The sequence below is a fragment of the Callospermophilus lateralis genome, chromosome 6 (genome assembly GCF_048772815.1).
Source record: "Callospermophilus lateralis isolate mCalLat2 chromosome 6, mCalLat2.hap1, whole genome shotgun sequence".
Taxonomy (NCBI): Eukaryota; Metazoa; Chordata; class Mammalia; order Rodentia; family Sciuridae; genus Callospermophilus; species Callospermophilus lateralis.
In genome coordinates, this window is record NC_135310.1 from 31,808,063 (window position 1) to 31,831,410 (window position 23,348).

A 23,348-nucleotide genomic window follows, 5' to 3' on the forward strand; every position below is an offset into this window, starting at 1 on the left:
GTAAGGATAGTGCTATGGAGGCTGCAAAAAAGAGTGTCTAATTCAGAAAGGGTTGGGAGTTGGGGTGAAGCAGGATTTCTGTGTGAAGGAAAGTTTGCTGGAAGAGAGGTTCTTGGCTGCAGGGAGTGAGTGCTAAATATCTTCTCATCTTGGCCACCTGAGGTCAGGTTGCCATGTTTTTTTTGGAACAATTGCTGACATCATAACCAAGCAGTTCCTGTAGCATGGGAGGTTCATCCCCCTGTTCTGCTTATGAAAGTTCATACATCTTCAGGGTCCAGTTTGTTTCTGTTCTTCCTAGTTAAGCGTTCCCTTGTACTCTCAATAATAATTTAAAAAAATTCACATAAGTAATTTAACCTCATTGTGCTCTAAAATACTTTGATCTCCTTGTTTAATTTCTAATTTATTTTTTCTGGTAATTTGGATAGTACTTTACATGATTGCCTCAGATATTAGTTTAAAAGCCTTACTTTAATTTTATATTTGATTCAAATAGCATTTGTCTAATTTTTCTCTGCCAATTACATTTGGTATTAGCCTTTAAGCATGATGTTTTTAATGCATGAATACCTTCAAAAATTGGCTAACTTCATCCTTTGTTGTTTTGGATGTTATATTCCTGGAGATCTTTCCCCAGAATCCCTACTCCTAATTCTAGTTTTGTTCATATGAGTGTTTATATCATTGTGCTGTAAATCTCATGTTGAGCACTTGTATAGTTTTGTAGTTGTCCTTTTTTTTTTTTTGTATTCCCTGTCAGATTTTTGGTTTGGAAAAGGCTGAAATGTGCTCATTTTTGTACTGCAAGTGCCTCCCAAGAAGTCCCTGGTCCAGTGTTAGTATCTGTTAAATCAGTGAATGAATACATTTGTATAAAATTGTTTATGTTCCTTGTGGGTTTTAGTTTTTAATAGTTTGATTCATTAAAACAAATAATTATTTACTGCCAAATGTGTGCCAGGGACTTGGCTAAAACAATTCTTGCCCTGATGAAGATGATATGCCCATAGATTAAAACAGGAATGGTGCTTTGAAGACAATAAATTGAAGTTGTGTGCTAGAGGGCAAAGGTGGAAGGGAGGCTTGTTGCATTACCCAGGTCAGGGAAGACTTCTGGAAAGTGGTGACATTTAAGCTGAAACCTTACCAAGGAGAAGAAACAACTTTAGGGAGATCTGGGCAAAGAGCATATTCCAGTCAGTAGGAAAAAAGTCTAGTCAGCTGTAAAGAAAGTGAGTGCAAGGCTATTTAGGGGTAAGCTGATTTTGTAAAGGTTACGTAGTTGTACAGTGAAGAACAACTGTTCTTGGGACCTAGACATGCTAGTCAATTCTATTGAAAAGAAGGATTTGGCTATAGAGAGCACTTGGTGAAAAACATGGATGGATGGCTTAGTTAAGATTTTGTCAACACTGGAAAGACAAGTTTATTGCTGTAGGATTATTGTTATTTTTGATAACATGGAGTGAAAATTTGGGAAAACATTAAAAATCAACTTAAAAGCACAAGAACCATGTATTTTTTTTTTAGAGAGAGAGAGAGAGAGAGAGAGAGAGAGAGAGAGAATTTCTTAATATTTATTTTTTAGTTTTCGGCAGACACAACATCTTTGTATGTGGTGCTGAGGATTGAACCTGGGCTGCACCCATGCCAGGCGAGTGCGCTACCACTTGAGACACATCCCCAGCCCCCATGTATGTTTTTATATGTAGAATGTCAGTAAATACCTACTTTGTAAGTGAAATTCGTAGAATTTTTTGAAAGAGTTGACATTTCCAAGTTTTGACAGTTTATTTTGGAGGGAATTTAAACACAGTATTAATAAGGGAGGATATAAAAAGAACTTGTAAATTAATTAATTTCTTTTTTTGATTTTAGATTTTGAAGATGATGATCTCTATGGTCAGTCTGTAGAGGATGATTATTGTATTTCGCCATCAACAGGTGAATTTTTAAAACAATTCAATTTCCTTAATTTGAATGTTAAAAATGTCAAGTAAATACTATTGTCATTCTAGGGCTAGAGTGTTCTATATGACTATAATATGTAATATTTAAAAAGATACATGTATGTTGATTTCTTTACCCATGAATAGCATTTAAAGTTTTGACACCATCATTGAGTTTTAACAGTTTGAAGAAAATTCTGAAGACTATGGGTTTTCCAGTATTCTTTGCAACATGCAATTAATCTAAGTACACTAAACGGTAATTTAGTTAGTAATTAAGTTCTAAAGCCTCTGGAGGCAGACAGCATTTAATTTTATATCTCTAAGGATATTTTGAATATTAGAGTGAAATGTTGTGCATCCACTTTCTTTTTTTTTGTAGTACTTTAGTGTTTTTTAAAAAATTGACACAATAATTGTGCGTATTTATGGGGTACAGTATGATATTTAGTACTTTAGATTATCTGCTGTTAAGCAGTATGATAAATACACCAACTACCTATAGTTCAGACATTTTTTTAGGGAACCAGGAATGGCTGAAGGGGATTTCTACCCCAGCCCTTTTTATTTATTTATTTTCTTGAGACAGGGTCTTACTAAGTTGCTGATACTGGCCTTTAACTTGAGATCCTCCTGCCTCAGCCTCCTGAGTCACTGAGATTGCAGGTGTGCACCACTCTGCCTGGCTATTTCAGATGGTTGATAGAGGCACAGAGAGATTTAGAGTTCAGATTCCTGTATGATTCCACATCAGAGCTGCCATCTTCTATTCAGCTGTTCAAAGATTTCTTTGCTACCATATAAACAAAATACTCCTTTCTAGTAAAGACTGAGTTTTTTTTAACCTTTCTTTTATACATTTTTCTTCAAATCTTAGTCTATTATAGACAATGGTTGAAAATTCCTGTTAAATTTTAATGTAGCATTAAAAGAGGGTATGATTTAACTATTGCTAGGTGTTACAAAAGTATAATTCATTAAACTCACTTTCCATTTAGTTTAAATGTTTATTTTAATTAACATTACCTTTAGAGCCCTTTGCTATGGCCTGAATGATTATCTTCTCCAAATTCATATGTAAATCTTATTCTCAAGATGATGATATTAGGAGATATAGGTCCTTTGGGAGGTGATTAGGTCATGAGGGCAGAGTACTCATGAATAGGATTAGTGCCTTTCTAAAAAAGGTCCTAGATAGATTCCTTTGCCTTTCTACCTTGTGAGGACACAGCAAGTAAGTGCTATTTGTGAGCCAGAATGCCTTAATCTTGGGCTTCCCAGCTCTAGGACTTTCAGAAATAAATTTCTGTTTATAGGCTGTTCAGTTTATATGATATTTTGTTACAGCAGCTTGAATGGTCTAAGACATTCTCCTCGTCGTAATTATTCTATCATCTACTGAGATGCCCTATAGACTATACCAGCTTTAGTCCATTTTTAGACTTTGAAGACCAAATATACCCCTTTTGAGTCATAGGTATGCTTTAGAACTTGTTTTTAATACTTCTATTCTTTCTGTCATCTCTTTCCTATTACTTGTTATTCTGAAATGCATCTGGTTTTTGTTTGTGGGGCTGCTCTTAAGATCAAGTACTTTACTTATTTAACCTAATCATGGCCTTTTCTCTCTTCCTTTAATGTTTCACTTTTGTCATTCAGGATTCTGTTAATAGAAGAAAATTTTACCAGTTTTTTTATCAGAGGAAATTTAATACAAAAAGAAGTTGTTAACCAGGAATTATAAAACAAATGTTGCAGAAAGGACAACCCAAATATCAAAAATGTAGTAACTACAGGAAGAATTTACCATCTGTAGTTCTGTATAGAACAAACAGATGAGGTTGAAACTGATTTTTTTGAAGCTTGTGGGGTCTCCTTGGAGATAGGACTCAGACAACAAGGAGGGGTTCTGCTTTGCCTCTGAGGTTCACCGGAGGTACTAGGGAGCCTGGCTGATGCTGGTGCCTCTGAAGGGACTTTTTGAAGCTGGGTTTCAGCCTTTTGAAGAAATAATTCCAATTTACTCTTTGCTGTAGTGTTTAGGGAGTGAAGGGGCAAGTTGATGTTGATTCTGGGAATTTTGAAAATACTGAAAACTTAAGTTAGTTACTGTTTACTGGAACAAACTGCTTTTGCAAGGTGAAATATTGCCAGGGCGATGCTGACCAGAACAAAAAGCAAAAGGGAAGGAGTGTGTGTTTTCTTCCTTCAGCCTTGTAGTCTCCCTCTAGCATCTTACTGGATGCTAAAAAGGAGCCAGTTGTCAAAGAATAAATGTGCTTTGTAATACTTGAACATCAGCATCGCAAAGCTGAGTAAATGTGGGTTGGAAGCTGAGAGATAAGTTAATAACCAACATTCCCTTAGAGCTCCTTATTGAGGGATTCAAAGGAAGACATTTTATAGGGATATAGGCATAAAAGAAATTTCCCTTTTTCCAAGGATCCCCCTAGGCACTTGCCCTTTGGGGCTCATGCAATTCAGTGCCAAGGTTGACTAGGCACTTTAAACTTTAGAGGTAACAAAGTGATGTCTGGTATCTTTGTCCTCATTACTCACATTCTAAGTGCAGTAGAAAGCAAGGCACATTTGTGTAACTGAGAAGATGATGTGGGTATAGTATTAAAGTTGACTTTTAAAAAGATCTCTTCTGCAGTGTAGACAGTGGATTGAAAGAGGTACTTGAGCTAATGTAGGCAGATTAGTTAAAAGACTATTGTACTAAAGTATATAAAGGATATTAGGACAGTGTTCTCAAAGTATGGTCCCTGTACCATCATCATGACTTGAGAGTTTGTTAGAAATGTAGTTCAGAGGTGATGGTGGAGGGAACCAAGAGTCAGAATTCTAGGGTGAGGTGAGGCACAGCAATGGTATAAAAAACCCACTAGATTATGTTTGTGGCTTGCGTGGGGAACCATATGTTTTGGATAAGAGTGGATTTGGACAAGAGATTTACAAGATTTACAAGAGTTGGGATCTTCAGTACTTGAAACTTGGTAAATATGGCTTGTATAAGGGTTGAACCATTCATAGAGTGATTCCTGAAAGACACCTTACTATTGCAGGCTAACACTCATTTGGGTAGGCTTTTCTGGATAAGTAACATTTACTATTGAGTAATGAACTAATAGTACAAAGGTCAGGCCTTCCAAAGTTGTTTTTTTGAGATTTGCATTTGCGGCCTACCTTTCTTGAGGACAGAATCATAGTTTATCCATGTGTCTCTCAAAGTTCTTGATGAGCATACATTGATCTTGCATATGTTTGTATTATGAGAGTCACATTTTTTACACATCAACAAGTCAGATATCATTATCAAAGCAGGAGATAGTTAATTCAAATTTCTTTGACAAACTTGTATTTTGAGCAAGAGCATGTGAATTTGGATGTTTTTTAAAAAAATTTACAGAGTAGCAGTAATATCAGATTAAAAAATTTAACTTCCTCTTCAGTGGTATGTTTTCAAGTAACTGCCAATAAAAAATGAATACTTTAAGAATACTTTGTTCTTAAAGAAGCAGCTTGCTATGGCAACATCAGGAGGATTTACTGTAGTGGGAGTCATGGGCTTTAAATTTGATCCATATCTCTATTAATAATATCCTACTTGGTGACTGAATACTTTTTGCAATAGTGTTTGGGGATTGATGGACAAATGAAGGTTTGTGAAGCTCATCAAGTAAAAATTAACCCACATATTCCCCCCTCCATATGTGTTCTACTTCTAAATTAAAATAATTGAAATAAAAACACAATTGTCTCATTGAAGTGATTTTACTAATAGTCTATTGAAGTCTGGTAATTGAGTTACTTTGCCAGTTAATAGGAATTTCTCTCTAAAATATATCAACTCATATATATTGTTTTGAATTCAACTAAGTGCAGTTTTCCTGTTGGAAAGGTAATTTCTAAATGTAACAGCTTTTTTTTTGTTTCCTTTAGAAAGAGTGGTTTTGATACTGAGTATTGAATATAAGTTGAGGAGTAGGGTAGACACTCAGATAGTTTTACAGCTCTGTAAAACTACGAGTGTCTGTTTTTGTATCAACTAGTATGATTAGAAGTAATCTTTATTTGCTCTATCCTGTTTAAAATCTTTAATGGATATCAATATATGTGTAAAAAAATCTCTCTTGTAATAAAATTTCCCATTAATTTGGTATAAGGCAGCTTATAAAGGCCTGTTCACAGCTGACTGCAACAATTTGGTGGGTGGAGAACATGAACCTGACTGAAATCCCCTGGGAATGCTTCTGGCAGATGGGAACTGGGCTGGCAAATTTGAGAGAATGGCATGTTAGGTAGAGCAAACAACATTGCTTAAGTAGTGGCCTCTTAGTGAGGTTTGTTTCCGGAGACTCACAGGATTCACAGAATTTGCAGCATTAAAAAGAACTAGGCAGGGAGAAGTAGGAACCAGATTGTGAAAGATGTTTTCAATTTTGGGTTTGTAGTGTCAACTTATTGGAGCTTTTTAAGTCAGGGGGATGGTATTTTAGGCAGGTGACTGATGACAGTTTACAGAATGGAGTATAGGTAGGGTAGATGAGAGGGGAGATTTACAGGTCAGAGTTTCCTAACCTTCCCAGTGGTCTGAATCAGTGTGAGTAATTGTTAAAAACATAAATTTCTTGCTCCATTCCAGCACTGCATCAGAAGCGCCAGGGGATGAGAGAGCTGTACCTCTGCATGCTCACATGATTTTGACCTTAAGGTGTTTGGGGAAAAATTTTAGGTAGTTTCAGGAGTTAGGTTTTGAATTCTCTAAACTTTTATGATTGTTAAAATGCCTTACATTTGAAAAATCATTTTGTGTATCTGTTTTTTCAGAAAGCACTTCCATCGTAGTGCTTTAAAATTTAGAGTTTAGAGAAGAACAACATTTTATATCTATTATTTTCTTACCATGCTTTTCTCTGATTTAACTTTTATTTTATTTGTTGCCTTTGGGCTCTCATTTCAACTTCAAAGGTTTGGAATGCTTCCCTTCTCTCCCCCAGTATCTATTTTTCCTACAAAAGTTTTCCTGACCTGTTTTTTTCCCTAGCAAATCTATACATTTCTACTTCCAAAATAGTTGTAATAGTACAAGTTTGTGAGTTGGATTTATGTGTGAGGGAGGGTGCAGTGGTATTAGGGACCCTCCCCTGTCAAGAATAGCTCCTGTGAGGTAGAGTAGAAGCCTGTACATTGAGAAATGTCTCTTCCCTGTCAGTATTTTCTAAGTAAAACTTGTTGAGGGAAACATGATTTTTTGCCTCAATGTTTGGATCTTAGATTTCTTCCTTATAGCTAGAGGTATGAGGGAAGATGAAGGAAGTACATTTGTTAAATTTAGGCCAAACTTAATACAATTTAAAGGGCAGAACAGCAGTTTGTAAATCACAGACTCAGAATGGCCCTTTTTACATTTTTTAGTATATTACACTATGTTAAATCTAAGATGTCTTGGATTTTAAGGCATCTTATTACTTAAAAGAAGGGAGAAAGATACACATACACAATATAATATGTGTATTCCTGAAATTCAAATTCTTTGTGGTTTTCAAAATTAAATACTAAAAATAGCTCATGGGAAGTAGGAGGATCAGGACAGACCTCTCAACCTATAGTGTACGAACAAAAATTAGTTTATCTTAATAAAAAATGCTTGCACATTTGAAAAGGTGCATTGACTTCTCAGTGAAGAAATACTCCAGTAAATGTAAACCTGCTATACTTAAGACAAATTGTAAAAGTTTGATAGAAAATGAAGAAAGGGTTGAAACTAATGAATAATGTTGCAGAGGCAAAATACAGATCTTGGAGAGGCAAGCAGTAAGCACTGTCAAACAGGGTACTTGGCCAAACTGAGCCAAGAGAAGAATGTGAGGCTATGCGGCACTATAATACAACTAGAGTTGCAGTATTACATTTGTTTTTGTTTGGTTTTATTGGGTTTCAACCTTATGCTATTACCTGGTGATGCAGAACATTGAAGTGTTAGGGGAAAAGTTTCAAAAATTAAAGCATCTTTAATGTTACATCCTCATCATTCCTCTGTGTACCTATTAGTATGAGCTAATTTGTGTTAAGGAAACATGCATTATAAAATAGGTTGAATTCTCTCAACTTCTCTGTATGTCTCTTACTCAGTTCTCCTTCTCCAAGATCTCTTCTACCTCTTCAGCGTTTCCTGTTTTCTTACCTCCTTTATTAAAACTGCTTTAGAGCTGGGCATAGTGGCACACACTTGTAACCCCAAGGACTCTGGAGGCTGAGATAGGAGGATCATGATTTCAAAGCCAGCCTCAGCAATGGTGAGATGCTAAGCAACTCACTGAGACCCTGTCTCTAAATAAATAAAATACAAAATAGGGCTGGGGGTGTGGTTAGTGGTTGAGTGTCCCTGAGTTCAAACCCCTGTACCAAAACCAGAAAACAAACAAAAACCAAAGCAAAACAAAAAACCCAGCTGCTTCATTCTTCACTTACTAATCCTCTGCAGTATTTTCCTATCTATATTATTCTTTTAGATTTTAAAATGTTATTACATTTTTCTTCTTTGCCTTTCCTGTTATAATAAAGCCATCAGTTTATACTCTGAATTGAGAGCATCTATGCAATGGCCTTCTCAGTATAGGTGTTACACATAAGCCATAGGGTGTTTTTTTTTTTTTTTTTTTTTGTACTTGGAATTGAACCCAGTGATGCTTTACTGCTGATCTACATTGCCAGCCATTTTTATTTTTTATTTTGAGACAATGTCTTTCTAAGTTGCTGAGGCTGGCCTCTAACTTGTGATCCTCCTGCCTCAGCCTCCTGAGTTAACTGGGATTACAGGTGTTTATCTTAATATTCAGCTTGGGCCATAGGTTTATGTTCTGTGTATTATTTGTAAATTTTGACATATAATTTCCCTTTTATAAGTAATGTCTTTCTGAAAACAGGTACAAAAGTCAAATGTAGGCATTTTATGTGAGGGATTTAATATGGTACATGTTATTAAAGAAAGCTATAATGCAAAACTCTAATAATACCTTGCCTTTTGGATTTTGTATTTATATTTTTGTCCTTTATAACATTGGTTAATTTTATTCTCTTGTAATTGAACAATCTTTGGGACTGATTTCAATGGACCATCTAGTTAAGATAGTAGAAGTGTTAGTATTTTGGGGGTGTGTGTGATGATTTTTCCTTTTGCTATTAGTTCAGTAATAGCATTCAAGGATATATCGGCACTGTGATAGAGTGTCTTTCCTCCTTTTAATGCAATATGTAATACCTCATAATATCACTCACTAGTGATGACGCTGCTTGTATTGTAGAAGAGCACAGCCTGATGTCTGAAAGTTGAAGGTTTTTTACAGTATAAGTGAATGATTGAATGAATATTTACAGTGTGAGTGAGTGATTGAAAGTATACATTGTTCAAAAAATTAGGACATATTTTTGGTCGTGTTTGTATTTGGACAAATTAGTAATTCTTGGGAGTTGAAAACTATTGCTAATTTTCTTAATTATACAATAAGTCTTTTGTATTTTATAACTGAGCAAATAAGTTTTTTTAGAACTTTTGTTAAAATAAAGAGTTAATGAAAAATGTCAATACCACAGCATTCTTCAATTACTTTACATTCTAGCTGCTCAATTTATTTACTCACGACGTGACAAGCCTTCAGTTGTTGAGCCTGTAGAAGAGTATGATTATGAAGACCTGAAAGATTCTCCCAATTCTCTTTTGAACCATCAGCTAAGTGAAATTGATCAAGGTATAGTAAAAAAAAAAGTGTTGTCTATATTTATTGCCTAAAAATAATTAATAATGAAATATATTAGAATTTTAATTTTAATGTGATTATTCATAATAGTGACAGGACAATAATGATACAAGAATATCTCATATCTTCAAGGAAAATTTACATTAAGCATATTTTGAGTAGAATATTTAACTATGTGATTGAAAATTTGATTGTATGGCTACTGTTCAGTAGCAGGAATTTTTTATCTAATTTTCTCATTCTTTCATCTTTCTTTTCCTTAAGAAAAAGCTGGGGTTGTGGCTCAGTGGCAGAGCGCTTGCCTCACACATGTGAGGCACTAGGTTCAATCCTCAGCACCACATAAAAATGAATAAACAACAACAAAAAAATAAAGATATTGCAAAAAAAAAAGAGAGAAAAAGCTCCAGTGATTTGTTATAAGAACATTTTTAAGAATATGTATTGTTTCATAAGCTTTATGGGGGGTTTATGATTAGAGGATAGAAACTTTCTTATTTGCGAAGATTTTTAAATACCAAAAGGCTTTAAAAAAAAAAAAAAACAAGCTAAAGGCCAAAATATCAGCTATGCAAGTGTCCTGATGGTTCACATTTGTTTAAATTACACTTCAGGATGGAACCTGTAAGTTCAATGGAAGTAACATTGGTTGAGCTTTCTTATTTTCAACTCCTTTAAATATTTTAACAAAGGTACTTATATTTTATCTTGTAAATTTGAAACATGATGTTGCTTCAAACATTATTTAAGCACAGATTGATAGTAGAACTGAAATGATTAGATATATCACTATGTATCTGTTAACAGTAAGCAGGGATAAGCTGACTTGCTCTTTTTTTGCAGTATGACTTTTTCCTGTAAATATTTATAATGAATGAGAAATCTGTGAGCTGATCTTTAAATAAGTGAACAAAATTATACCAGCTGCTAAACAAATCAAGAAAAAATGGAAAGAATACATAAATACATATAAAAAATAGAAAGCAGAAAGACAAATGAGGCAGAAGAAATAAAAAAAAAATTCTTTATCAACTCTGGAAATACATTTGAGGGTTAGTCTCTGTGTCCTCTATTCTGTACCATTGGTCTACCAGACTGTTTTGGTGCCAATACTATGCTGTCTTTGTTACTATTATTCTGTAGTATAGTTTGAGGTCTGGTATAGTGATGCCACCTGCTTCACTCTGCCTGCTAAGATTGCTTCAGCTATTCTGGGTCTCTTATTTTTCCAGATGAATTTCATGATTGCTTTTTCTGTTTCTATGAGGAATATCATTTTGGGATTGCATTAAATCTGTATAGTACTTTTGGAAGTATGGTCATTTTGATAATATTAATTCTGCCTATCCAAGAGCAAGGTAGATCTTTCCATCTTCTAAGGTCTTCTTTGATTTTTTTCTTTAGGGTTCTGTAATTATCATTATCATTATATAGATCTTTCACCTCTTTCATTAAGTTGATTCTCAAGTATTTTATTTTTTTAAATATTTATTTTTTAGTTGTAGTTGGGCACAATATCTTTATTTTATTTATGTGGTGCTGAGGATTGAACCCAGGGCCTTGCATGTGCCAGGTGAGCGCTCTACCACTGAGCCACAACCCAGCCCCCCCAAGTATTTTATTTTATTTTTTTGAGGCTATTGAAAATGGGGTGGTTTTCTTTGTTTCCCTTTCTGTGGATTTGCACTGAAATACAGAAATGCCTTTGATTTATGGGTGTGGATTTTATATTCTGCTACTTTGCTGAATTCATTTACTAGTTCTAGAATTTTTCTGGTGGAACTTTTAGGGTCTTTTAGGTATAGAATCATATCATCAGCAAATAGTGCCAGTTTGAGTTCTTCTTTTCCTATATGTATCCCTTTAATTTCTTTTCTTCTGTCTAATTACTCTGGCCAGTGTTTCAAGAACTATGTTAAATAAAAGTGGTGAAAGAGGGCATCCCTGTCTTATTCAGTTTTTACAGGGATACCTTCAATTTTTCTCCATTTAGAATGATGTTGGCCTGGAGTTTAGCATAGATAGCCTTTATGATGTTGAGGTATGTTCCTATCTGAGTAAAAGTTGGTAGAGAAGCTATTATGTGAACACTTCAGTAGTGTTTTTATTTATTTGTTTTTGCATTACTGGGGATTGAACCTAGGGGTGTTTTACCAATGGGCTACATTCCTAGCCCTCCCCACCTGCCTTTTAAAATTTTGAAATAGAGTCTTTCTAGTTTGCCAAGGCAGGCTTTGAGCTTTTGATCCCTCTGTCTCATCCTTCCTAGTAGCTGGCATTATGGATGTGTGCCACCACCCTTGGCTTCTATAGTATTTTTTTTTTATTGGTTATTCAAAACATTACAAAGATTGCAGAATCACATCGGTTACACATCCACATTTTTACATAATGCCATAATAGTAACTGTTGTATTCTGCTACCTTTCCTATCCTCTACTATCCCCCCTCCCCCCTCCCATCTTCTCTTCTATAGTATTTTTGAAAAAAGGTGTTACAGTTCCCATTGTGGGATGAGAAGACAGAAGAAGACAGGAATAGAGTATAAGTCTCATCCTTTCATCTGCTACGTATGCCTCTGTGAACAAAGATTAAGGAGTAGTGAAATTCAAAATCATGTTTTAGAAGGAAAGTTAAACTTCCAACTTTATATATAAGTAATTGCATGATAACAGTAATAATGATTATGGCTCACTTTTACTAAATGCTCTCCAGGACTGTTCTAAGTGTTGTTCAGTTATTAACATATTTAATCATCACAGAAACATTGTAGGAAAGCTATTGTCCTTCTTTTTACAGGGGAGAAAAATGATTCTCAGGAAAGAACTTGTCTGAGGTTGCACCAGCTAAGCCAACTAATTCTTTAACCTCAACTTTTAACTGTCTCTTTTGTGTAGAAAATAGTTCTAAAGAGAGAAGAGGTTCTGATGTTCACTAGGCCATGTATTCTGTTCCAGTTTCAATAAGTCATATATTTATCAAATTGGTGTTATTTTCCCAACATTGCTCACTTGCCCTTTAAAATAAATCTTGGACTAAGCAAGTCAGAATTGCCCAGTTACGTGAAATATTTACTTTCAATAATTGAGACATGGAGCAAAATACCAAATACCCTTTTTTTTTTCTTGAAACAAGTACAGTATTGCTAGCAGATTCTTTGTTTAGCATGTAAGCATATAAAATGAAACATAATTGAATTCTGTGAAATGATTGGTGGAGTAGGAAGTCTGTCTTAGTGAACTTTTCAAGGCTATGACCCAAACAACTTGATAATAGCAATATAAAGGAAGAAATATATATTTTAGCTCATGGTTTCAGAGTTTTCAGTTCATGGTCTGCTTGCTCTAAGGTAGAGATATTGTGGCAGAAAGGCATGGTGGTGGAAAGTGCCCAGCTCATGGCAGCCAGGAAACGGGGTGGTAGGGAGGCAGCCAGAGGCCAGAAGCAAAGGACAAGATACTGTCCCCAAGAGCATGCCCCCATCCCCTATTCCTGCCATTGTGCCCCACCTGCCTATACTTTCTACCATCTCTTAGTAGTCAGTCAGATATTAGTGGATGATATGATTAATCCACTGATGAGGTCAGAACCCTCATGATAAAATCACTTCCCGAAAGCTCTACCTCTCTGGACATAGCTACATTGGGGACCAAGTCATTAACACATGTGGGTACATTCCACATCCAAACCATAACAAAATCCAAAAGCCTCAGTTCTTTTCGATTATTGCTAACTTCATAATGCTGTGATTTTCAATCTTTATAATTTTTGTAACTTAGAATTTGCCCCATACAACTAACTCATAGAGTTATTGTATTACAGAAGGTGTGCATGGGTCTGAATTGTGAAAATTGCCAAGTGGAATAAAAATATAAATGAGTATATTCATTCATTTTTATTCACTGGCCCTTAGGTACCAGGTCCTATTTTACTTCATGAAATTGTTAATAATTACTTTTTATAATGACATAATCATAAAAAATAAAATCCTTAAATAGTTTGGACAACTCCAGGTATGAATTTTTTTGTGTATGTGGTGCTAGGGACCAAACTAGGGCCTCATTCATGCTATTTGGAAAGCACCCTACCAACAATTGACATTCCCAGTTCTTAAATTTTTTATTTTAGAATTAAATATTTATGTTTCTCTTATTCTATTAGACTTCCTTGTTATGCATTTTGCTTGTTTTTTAAGAGTCATTTGAGGATGACTTGAGTTGGCTGGGGAAAACTGAATTAGCTTAAAAGAAAACTTAAAAGTAGTAATTTGTAAAATGTAAGAAATATATCTAGTTATCAGCGTAGTTAGGAATAGTGTACATTGACCCTCTATTTCCACACATTTGAAAAATGGTTAGTATAGATACCATCATTGCTTTCTGAAAATAGATATTAGTGTGTACCAGTTACATTTTTTTCAAGCATTAGTCAGTATTATGGGAGAGACATTTTATCATCACCATGAGATAAAAATAGATTTTATTGTATACAATTTATATGTTTTTCAAATAGTATTATTCAGGAACATTTAGTATAATGACTTAATAAAATTGTTCCTCTGGTAATAAAGGAAGAAAGGTATATTGTAGAAAAATATGATCATTTTAAATAATTTTTGCTAAAGAAAAAGGAGAGGTGAATATCCTAGTATAGTCTCAAGTCCTTTTTATCAGTTTTGAAGATTGGGGTTCTTTGGCGCTGTTTAGTATAGCTTTTAATCTTTGTTGTCTGTCCCAGCTCGTCTTTATTCGTGCCTTGATCACATGAGAGAGGTACTTGGAGATGCTGTGCCGGATGAAGTACTGATTGAAGCAATTCTGAAGAACAAGTTTGATGTGCAGAAGGCTTTGTCAGTGGTTCTGGAACAAGATAACATGCAGAATTTGAAGGGAAAGAGCGAGAGAGCAGTATCTACAGGAAAGACAGTAAAAGGTATGCCTTTATATGTTCCCTTTTTGTTGTTTTATGTAATTAATGGTTTTAGAGGGTCTTTAATTTGCTCACGTTGTTAAAATATTGCATGTTACAGTTAACTCTTGATTATTATCAATTGATTTTCTGTTGTGAATTTTCCAACTATGTTCCCTTCTCTGTTACAGCCTGTTTTTTGTTTGTTTGGTACCAAGGATTGAACCCAGCGGTGTGTAACCACTGGTCCACACATCCAGCCCGTTTTTTATTTTTTATTTTGAGGCAGGATCTTGCTAAGTTGCCCAGGGCCTCTCTAAATTGTCGACTTTGAACTTTTGATCCTCCTGCCTCAGCCTCCTAAGTTGCTCCTAAGTTGCTTATGCCACCATGATGGCTCCCCCCCCCACCCCTTAATTCACTACTTGTTTGCATAACAGAGCATCTAGGAAATAAAATCAGATGAGCCTTTTTTTTCTTGTTGGGTTTTAGAGAACTTTTTAATTTTCTTTAAATCTAGTGAGATAGAAAATAAAAATTAATACCTAGCCATTTAATGTTTAAAAAACCCTTGATGCTTATAGCATGTTATAGCATATATAATTTCATTTTATTTAAATATTAAATTCTATAACCACTAGAGCTATACTACTATTCCATTTCATGCCAAGATTTTTAATTTTAAATTTGTAGGATTTGAGTTTAAATTGGAATTTAATGGATATAAGAAGGGAACTGAGGTACCATTATATTAATCAATATGATATCTGCTAGGTGATTTACTAACTGATTTGATATTTCTTATAATCTGTGGGCTAGAATTTTACTACAACATAGTGGCATATAATCTGTTACCATGAAATAAGAAGTGTTTTTTGTGGGGAAGGGATGTAAATATATACTTTTAGCTGACCAGTGTGGGAATGAATCAGTAATACATTATCTGTATTTATAGTGTAGCCCAGATCACAGTAGATATTATAGGGAATTACTTGTTTGCCTGTTTTATGTGTATGTATGGTGTGTGTGTTGCTGGGGATGAAACTCAGGGCCTTATTCATGCTAGGCAACTGCTGTACCAGGGAGCTATGTTTTTTAGCTGTGTGTGTGTGTGTGTGTGTGTGTGTTTTAATTAATTAACTAATTAATTAAATTTTTAAGGTTTTTTTAAAATTGATTTTAAAATTTTTTAAAAATTTAAGCTGTGTTGTTTTTAATGCATTAAAATACCACTATTTGAAAAAGTTTTGATTTTGAGACAATTATAACTATTTAGTTATGGTAAAACCTCATTTTATTAAATTTATGACAATTGGAACATTGACTTGGTACTTACATCTTACATTTGTAAATATCATGAACTAAGTATGAAGGTTACTTTAGATTATTAAAAGCAGGTAATATTCTTTATTATTTTTTAGCATGTTCACTTAATGTTAAATAATGATCAACTATTGCTTTATTCATGTTATAATCAAAAGAAACATTTAGTAATTAAATGCCTCATTTTCATATTTCCTTTTGGTTGCTGTGGCTGTCTTCTGCATATGTCAACCTGTTCATCTGAAAATTAATGGCTCTTGTAAGGTAAGGAGTCTTATTTTCTTCTTCTGAAGTTTCAACTGATAATGTTCAAAGTTCTTATTCTCAGTCACAAAATCATTTGGATTGCAGTAACAAACCCTTTGATTCAGTAGCAAAACATGGATCACATAATTCTTTGGTTGTACCAAGTCACTATTTACTTCATAGGAAAAAGAAACTTGACAGACCTAAAAGTGAAAAGAAGTTAGAATCATGTAAGTTAACAAAAGAGGTTTCATTAGCTGACCTAATTCATGATATGCCAAGAGATTCTTATCAATGTCAGCCAGAAGGCAGATCATCATCCTCAAATGATTTGAAAAGGCTGCTTTCAGAGAATCTAGATGCTGATTTGTTAAGACCTCATGCATCTGAATGTGTTTCCAAAGATGATTTTGCTTTCAAAGGAATACCAGACTTAAAGACCTTAATGATAGAGAGCACAACAGATAATAATTCTTTATTTATTCAAAACAGTTCATTATCTGATTTCCAAAACATTCCAGTACAAAACAGCTTGGGAAGTTTAAATAATCCTTTGCACTTAAGTAGCTCATTGGAAAATATGACTGATGATAATCTAAATCCTAGTAAAAAGACTGAAGTTGGAAATGTTTCTTTGGTTGAACAGAGTGCCAAGAATTGCATTTTAAAAAATGACAGTTTGCAGTTTTCCCAATGTAAAAGTCCATCCCTAGCTGAACTGTTTCAGGAACACAAAGAAAACCATCCAAGCCAATGCTTTACTTTATCTAATCTTTGTAACCAGTCATCTGCCAGTTTTACAGATCTAAGTTTGGGATCCTTTCCCCTGTCACAGCTAGCAAATCACTGTCAGTCTTCTTCTGGAATATCAGAATTAACAGGATCTCTGTCATCTTTGGCATTTCGTAAAGCTTCTCCCACAAGAGACCTTGAGAATTTGTCACTTTCTGATTTGATTGCAGAAACAATTGAGGTAGACAATTCTCAGATTAAGAAAAATTCTTTTGAGCTCAGTTTATCCGAAACGAGGTCTCCTGGAATAGATTCAAATATTGATCTTAGTGTCCTGATAAAAGCTCCAGATTTTGTTTCAAAGCCTATAGTTGATCCATCAATTGCTCCAACACCAGGAACTGAAGTTCTTAGTTCAAAATTAGGGAAGAATTCCAATTCTGCTAAAGATAATAAGAAAAACAATAAAGGCTCTCTGACTAGGAAACCACCTTTTTCTCTCTCTTGGACCAAGGCCCTTGCTGCTAGACCTTCAGCTTTTGCTTCAACACTGTGTCTTCGTTATCCACTGAAAAGATGCAAGCGGCGCACCCTTGACCTCTATAAGACTTTTCTTTATAGTAGACAAGTTCAAGATGTAAAGGACAAAGAAATAAGCCCTCTTGTAGCAATAACACCATTTGACTTCAAATCAGCATCTCCTGATGACATTGTAAAAGCTAATCAAAAGAAAGCATTTACTAGAGAATAGTAGCAAAAGGAAAATTTGGGTTACTGCTGTAGAACTTTTTATTTGAAATTAATTTAATGTCTTTGTAGGATCAACTTATATTATGGGATTCAAATTGTGACTTTTATTAAAATTATCTTATGTCAGTTGATAACAACTTAAGTTGATATGTATTTTTGCACTGAAAAATTTTTTTTACTCTATCTTCTTGTAGTGATAACTGGCTTTATTTGAGTTGATAACGAGTATATGTTTACAAAATGGATATGGAAACTTGATATTGTGAAATTGAACCTCAGATATTTTTATTTGGTGTTCAACTTTATAAGTTTTTACGATGGGATATTTTCTTCTATAAACTATTTTTGTGCTTTTTTCTTAAACAAAAATGCCACCATTTGGTATTATTACAGTGTGAAGATTATTCTTATGATATGGCATAGAGTAGCTGAGACATAATTACATTTTAAAATATTATTGGTATCATTCCCAGTTTCATTATTTTACTGAATGTGAATATTAGAAACATTTCTATTAGAAAATCTTAAAATTCCTGACTTTTGAGAGTACTATAGGATGCAGTTGAAATACATTTTTGATGATAATAAAATGAAAATCTTTTAAGGGACCATGTAAATATTGAAGATGAATTAATGCATAAATTATTTTTATACATTTTCAAGACCATTTGTTCTAATGTATACTTTAAAATAAATACATAGAAAGTGTTTTCAAGAATGGTTGCATGTTCTTTGAATAGATGGTTTTACCAGATCTCCTAAACTTTCGCTTTGTAATAAAAAATGAAACATGGAGTTACTGACACTTGTATACACTGCAGTGAAAGTTTCAGTAATGGCAGATCAAATAAGAGCTCTTTTAGTTAGAAAAATAAGTTTGCAATTCATCCCTTACCAGCAGTCGTCCTCAACTAGTAGTCAGAATCAATGGGGGAATTTTTTCAAAACAGGTATTGTGGTTTCCCTCCAGACCTACTGAATCAATCTTTGAGGGATGGTACTTGGGAATGTATGTTTCCAAGATGATTTCCCAGGTGATTCTGAATGTCTGCTTATATTCAAGAACCACACCTTAGAGAAATAAATCAGTAGAATGGAATCACTAATGACAAAATATCTGAGCAACTTAACATCAGGAATACCAAGGAGAATAGCTTATTTAGGAATTATGGTCTTTTGTATAAAATGATGAAGATATTTTTAGTGTTTCTTGAAAAACATTTCAGTAATATCTCAATGTTTTAATATTAAACCCCCACTCCCAGTACTGGGATTGAACATCCTTAGCATTTTTATTTTGTATTTTGAATTAGGGCCTCTAGTTGCTGAGACTTTGAACTTGTGATCCTCCTGCCTTAACCTTCCTGATTGCAGGGATTATTGGCATGTACCACTGCATCTAGCTAAAATGTTATTTCTTTTTTTCTTTTTTTGGATACTAGGGATTTAACTCAGGGGCACTCGACCACAGAGCCACATCCCCAGCCCTATTTTATATTTTATTTAGAGACAAAGTCTCATTGAGTTGCTTAGTGCCTTGCCATTGCTGAGGCTGGCTTTGAACTCATGATCATCCTGTCTTGGCCTCCTGAGTTGTTGGGATTACAGGCATGTGTCACCGTGCCTGGCAAAATATTATTTCTTAATGAAAACAAAATAGCTGTCTTTTTTTCCAGTAAAGAAAGATGCTCCTCTGGGAACTATTTGACAGCACATCTAATAACATTTTATATTCTTGTTTATTTTCAGAATGACTTTCCAGTATTTTTGGTGGGAAAAGTTAAGATGGCATTATGTTTTTATTGTTCTTCACAAAATGCTTTTTGATGTCTTGTAATGTCTTCAGGGTTTTTTTTTTTTTTTTTTTTAAAGTGATACTGAGGCTTGAATCTAGGGCCTTCACACATGGCAAGGAAGCTGTACACCAGCTACATCTTCAGCCTCAAGTTTTATTTTTAATTTCTTATTTCAGTTTACCTAATGCAGATGCTTAGGATGTCATAAAAATCACAAGCTGTTTAGACACAGTGGTGCATCACTGTAATTCCAGCTACTTGGGAGGCTGAGACAGGAGGATCACAGGCAGGTGCTCAATGGCAAAGCAACTTGAGTTGAATTAGATACAAAATATGTTTTAGGATCAGTTTTAAAATTTGTGTTACCCTCAACTGCTGGGTTCATTTTTCCAGTCTTGAACCTTGATTAAACAATTTAGTAACTTTGAACTATTAGGGTACAACTCTAATTTAGATTTATGTATAGGAAGTCTCTAGAAGTGAATATATTCTGAAGTTGTAACTGATGATAATTCCTAAGAGATTAAATCCTCCACAAGTGCTTCACTTTGCCCGTGAATTTGCAAATATATTTTTAATCCTCACTGAAGTTGAATAGTGGTATTGTTTTACTGTCTTCATAACAAACTAACATTCAAATGGAAGTATAGTACTTTAGGTCATGGAGCAGAACCCTTTTGTTGGCTAATTAATTGAACTACTGCTTATAAGATTATTTTTTGGGGTGGGAAAAATTCTGTATTATGGAGTGATAAGGGAATGCAAAAGAGTATTTTAAATAAGTCTTCAATCTTCCTAATTTGCTTGTCTTGGCTATTGGTCTATCAGACATGTACCTGACAAGCATTTGCCATGTAGACCAAGGGAATGTCACAGCCTGTGAGATTCAAAGCGTAGAACTAAGAAGACTCCTTGGTAAAAAGACAGGAGGTAGCTCCATCATGGAGCTGTGACAATGACTGTTTGTTTTAAGTGCATATTCTGCATCAGCTGCTGTTCACTGACTGACTGCTGTCTTGGTAGCTCAGGTATGCTGAATGTTTTAGGTTTACTTTATTTTCCAGTTCAAATACCAACTTTGAGGTATAAAACTTTTTTATTTGTATTATAAAGTGCATTAATATTTTAGGAATAGAAATAATTCTAATAAAAAATTATTTGTTTTGCTCTTCATTTTTTTGTTTTTTAAAAGATCTAATGTTGTTCATGAATGTTTTGTCCTTTTGCTTTCTAAAGTCTTTAGTTGACTCTTTGGTTGTAGTTCTTAAAATTAGTTGCCAAGAACTGGAGTTTCATTTCAATTCTGAACACTAATTTCTCTTTATTTTAACCTTTCTATCTTGCTGACATTCTTACCTATTTTCTTCCCTTTAGCTTTGAATTTTCCTTTCTTAAGCATTTTTTCTACCTTTTTCTTCTCATAGAAATAGTAGTATTTGCAGTGTTTTATATTTAAATTTTAGCACTCAGTGAAAGGTCATGAAACTAATTGTCATACCAAGGATAAAACTAACAAGATGCTTTTCTTTGAATGTAAAAGGAAACACTTAAGATAAACACACTTAAGAGAAAAATAATGAATTCTTATATGATTATTTACTTTTAAACTGACCTTAAGTAAATATTGAGATTATTATATATTGAGAAGAACTGTGTATCAGCAAGCTTTATGTTTCATGTACTCAAAAGTATATATTTGGTTATAAAATCAATTTTATGGTATCTTAGAAATTGTTTTCTATTATCTAAATAATGGAATGTATATAAAAAATGTTGACTAGACAGGGAGGGATTGATATGAATTTTTACACTAGTTTTCTTCTATCTGTATACATATGTTTACTATTTAAGGCTCAATTTATGTAGAATTTTAATTTTAAGATTGTAAAGGATTTGTCACATTTTAAGCATATATATACAGTTTTAGAAGAGCTACATTGAAAGAAAAGTAATGAATTGAAAGAAATTATAATCTGAGGTTTTCTTAAATCAAATGTGAAAGCATAACAATTTATCTTTTAGAATTTCCTATATAAATTTGATTTCAGAATGATATTTTGATACTTTATGCAGAAGGTATTGCTTTATGTTTCTGTAAACAAACTTTAAAAAAAATTCATTGGATTGTGAGGAATTTCTTCTAAGATATGTATTTATAATTTTGCTTTTCATGGGGTAAATTGTTTCGTGTGTGTGTGTGTGTGTATAAAATATATATGTATGTGCTCGGAAATATTGTTAATTACTGTATAGGTTATGGCAAATATTGATCATGTTATTGCAGAAGTGATAGTGAAAGGTAAAAGAAATGATAAGAGTATATTTCTGATGCTGTCATGCCTGATTTGCATTGCATGACTTAAAAGAGACCATTTTAGATGCAGGAGATATACCATTATTAACAGATTCTTATTCTGAATGGGAGGTTGAGTATTGACATGTAAACACAAATTACATATAGCACGGTGTGGCTTATTATACTCATCAAAGCAGACATCTGTATTAGTCAGCTTTTTTGCTGCTGTGACTAAAGGACCTAACCAGAACAACTGTAAGGAGGAAAAGTTTGTTTGAGGTCTCATGGTTTCAGAGGTCTTATTCTATAGAAGGCTGCTGGTTCCATTCCTCCGGGCTGAAGGTGAGGCTGAACATCATGGCCGAGTGTGTAGCAGAGAGAGGCAGCTCACATCATCAGGAAGCAGAGAGAGAGTCTCCACTCATGACATACAAAATATATACCCCATAGTTAAGCCCCCAATGAACCAATCCTCCAGCCACACCCACCTTCCTCTAGCTACCACTCACTTAATCCCATCAGGGATTAATTCACTGATGGGTTAAGGCTATAAACTGATCATTTCTCCTCCAAACCTTGCATTGTCTCACATGTGAGCTTTTGGGGCACGCCATATCTAAACCATACATCTTTGTCTTACTCATCCAAATTGCCATCTCTTCCTTTTTTTCCTATCTTTGTTATAAGTGACACCATCATCTTAGTAGTTGCCCAAACCAAAAGTATAGCATTATTCTCAATTCCTCTTACTTTGCCTACTACTCAAAATCAATTACCATTTTTTTTATTTCTGTCTTAGAAAGAAGTAAATATTTGTGTGTGCACATATATATGCATAAATGTTGATTCTTGTTATTTGGGGCAGTCACTGCATCTGCAGAATTAAGAAATATAACACTGCTCCTCTGGGAAATACAGGGTTAGGTTCCTGTGAGCCTCTGATCACACTTCTATGAATCACTCACTATATAACCTTGTTTTCTATGTGTGTCTATTTAAATACACCTTATATATTATTACATATCACTGGTTCATTAACTTGGAAATCCTGGTGTATAGCACATAATTTAGGCCTAATCTAACACATTCTTTATGCATAAGGCACATTATAGCCTTCTTGTACCTAGATACACTAGACTGCACTTAAGCACTACACTTGCAAACCATTTGAAATAGCAAAATTACCAACAACAAAAAAACTCCACAGAAATAGAAAAACATAGTAATAAATAGACCATAGAAAGTATACTTGTTTACTTTATGAGAGCTAAAACAAAAAGACATAATGTTATCTGTTTTTTCACTTGAGAACTTGCATGTTGGTGACTCAAATTCTTCATTGCTCTGCACATGTATGCAAATGACTGCCAAAATGTTATAAATAGTAATTTTGGGGTTTCAAATACATTCTAGTGAGTAGGAAAATTCACAAATTTGGAATCTCTGAGAATGAGAATGCAGAATTGCTGAAATACCTAGCTGGTTTTATAATTTTTCAGTTTATTTTCTTTTAAAATACTTACAAATAAAATGGTACAGTTCAAGTAATTTTTCTAAAAGTAGATATAATTTTCTGTTTCCCT

At 34.0% G+C, this 23,348-nt stretch overlaps 1 protein-coding gene across 2 annotated transcripts in view; it reads left to right on the forward strand.

Moving 5' to 3' along the window:
- Hbs1l (HBS1 like translational GTPase) overlaps positions 1 to 23,348 on the forward strand; it is an 89,026-nt gene that overhangs the window by 1,708 nt on the left and 63,970 nt on the right. The window contains exons 2-5 of one of the 2 annotated variants that reach the window (XM_076858230.2): positions 1,882 to 1,947; positions 9,578 to 9,706; positions 14,452 to 14,646; positions 16,215 to 18,429. In XM_076858230.2, the coding sequence (XP_076714345.1) occupies positions 1,882 to 1,947; positions 9,578 to 9,706; positions 14,452 to 14,646; positions 16,215 to 17,674 (1,850 nt within the window). In that variant the 3' untranslated portion in view covers positions 17,675 to 18,429. Of the gene's footprint in view, positions 1 to 1,881; positions 1,948 to 9,577; positions 9,707 to 14,451; positions 14,647 to 16,214; positions 18,430 to 23,348 lie in introns of those variants that run through there. The other variant, XM_076858228.2, reaches the window with a different exon arrangement.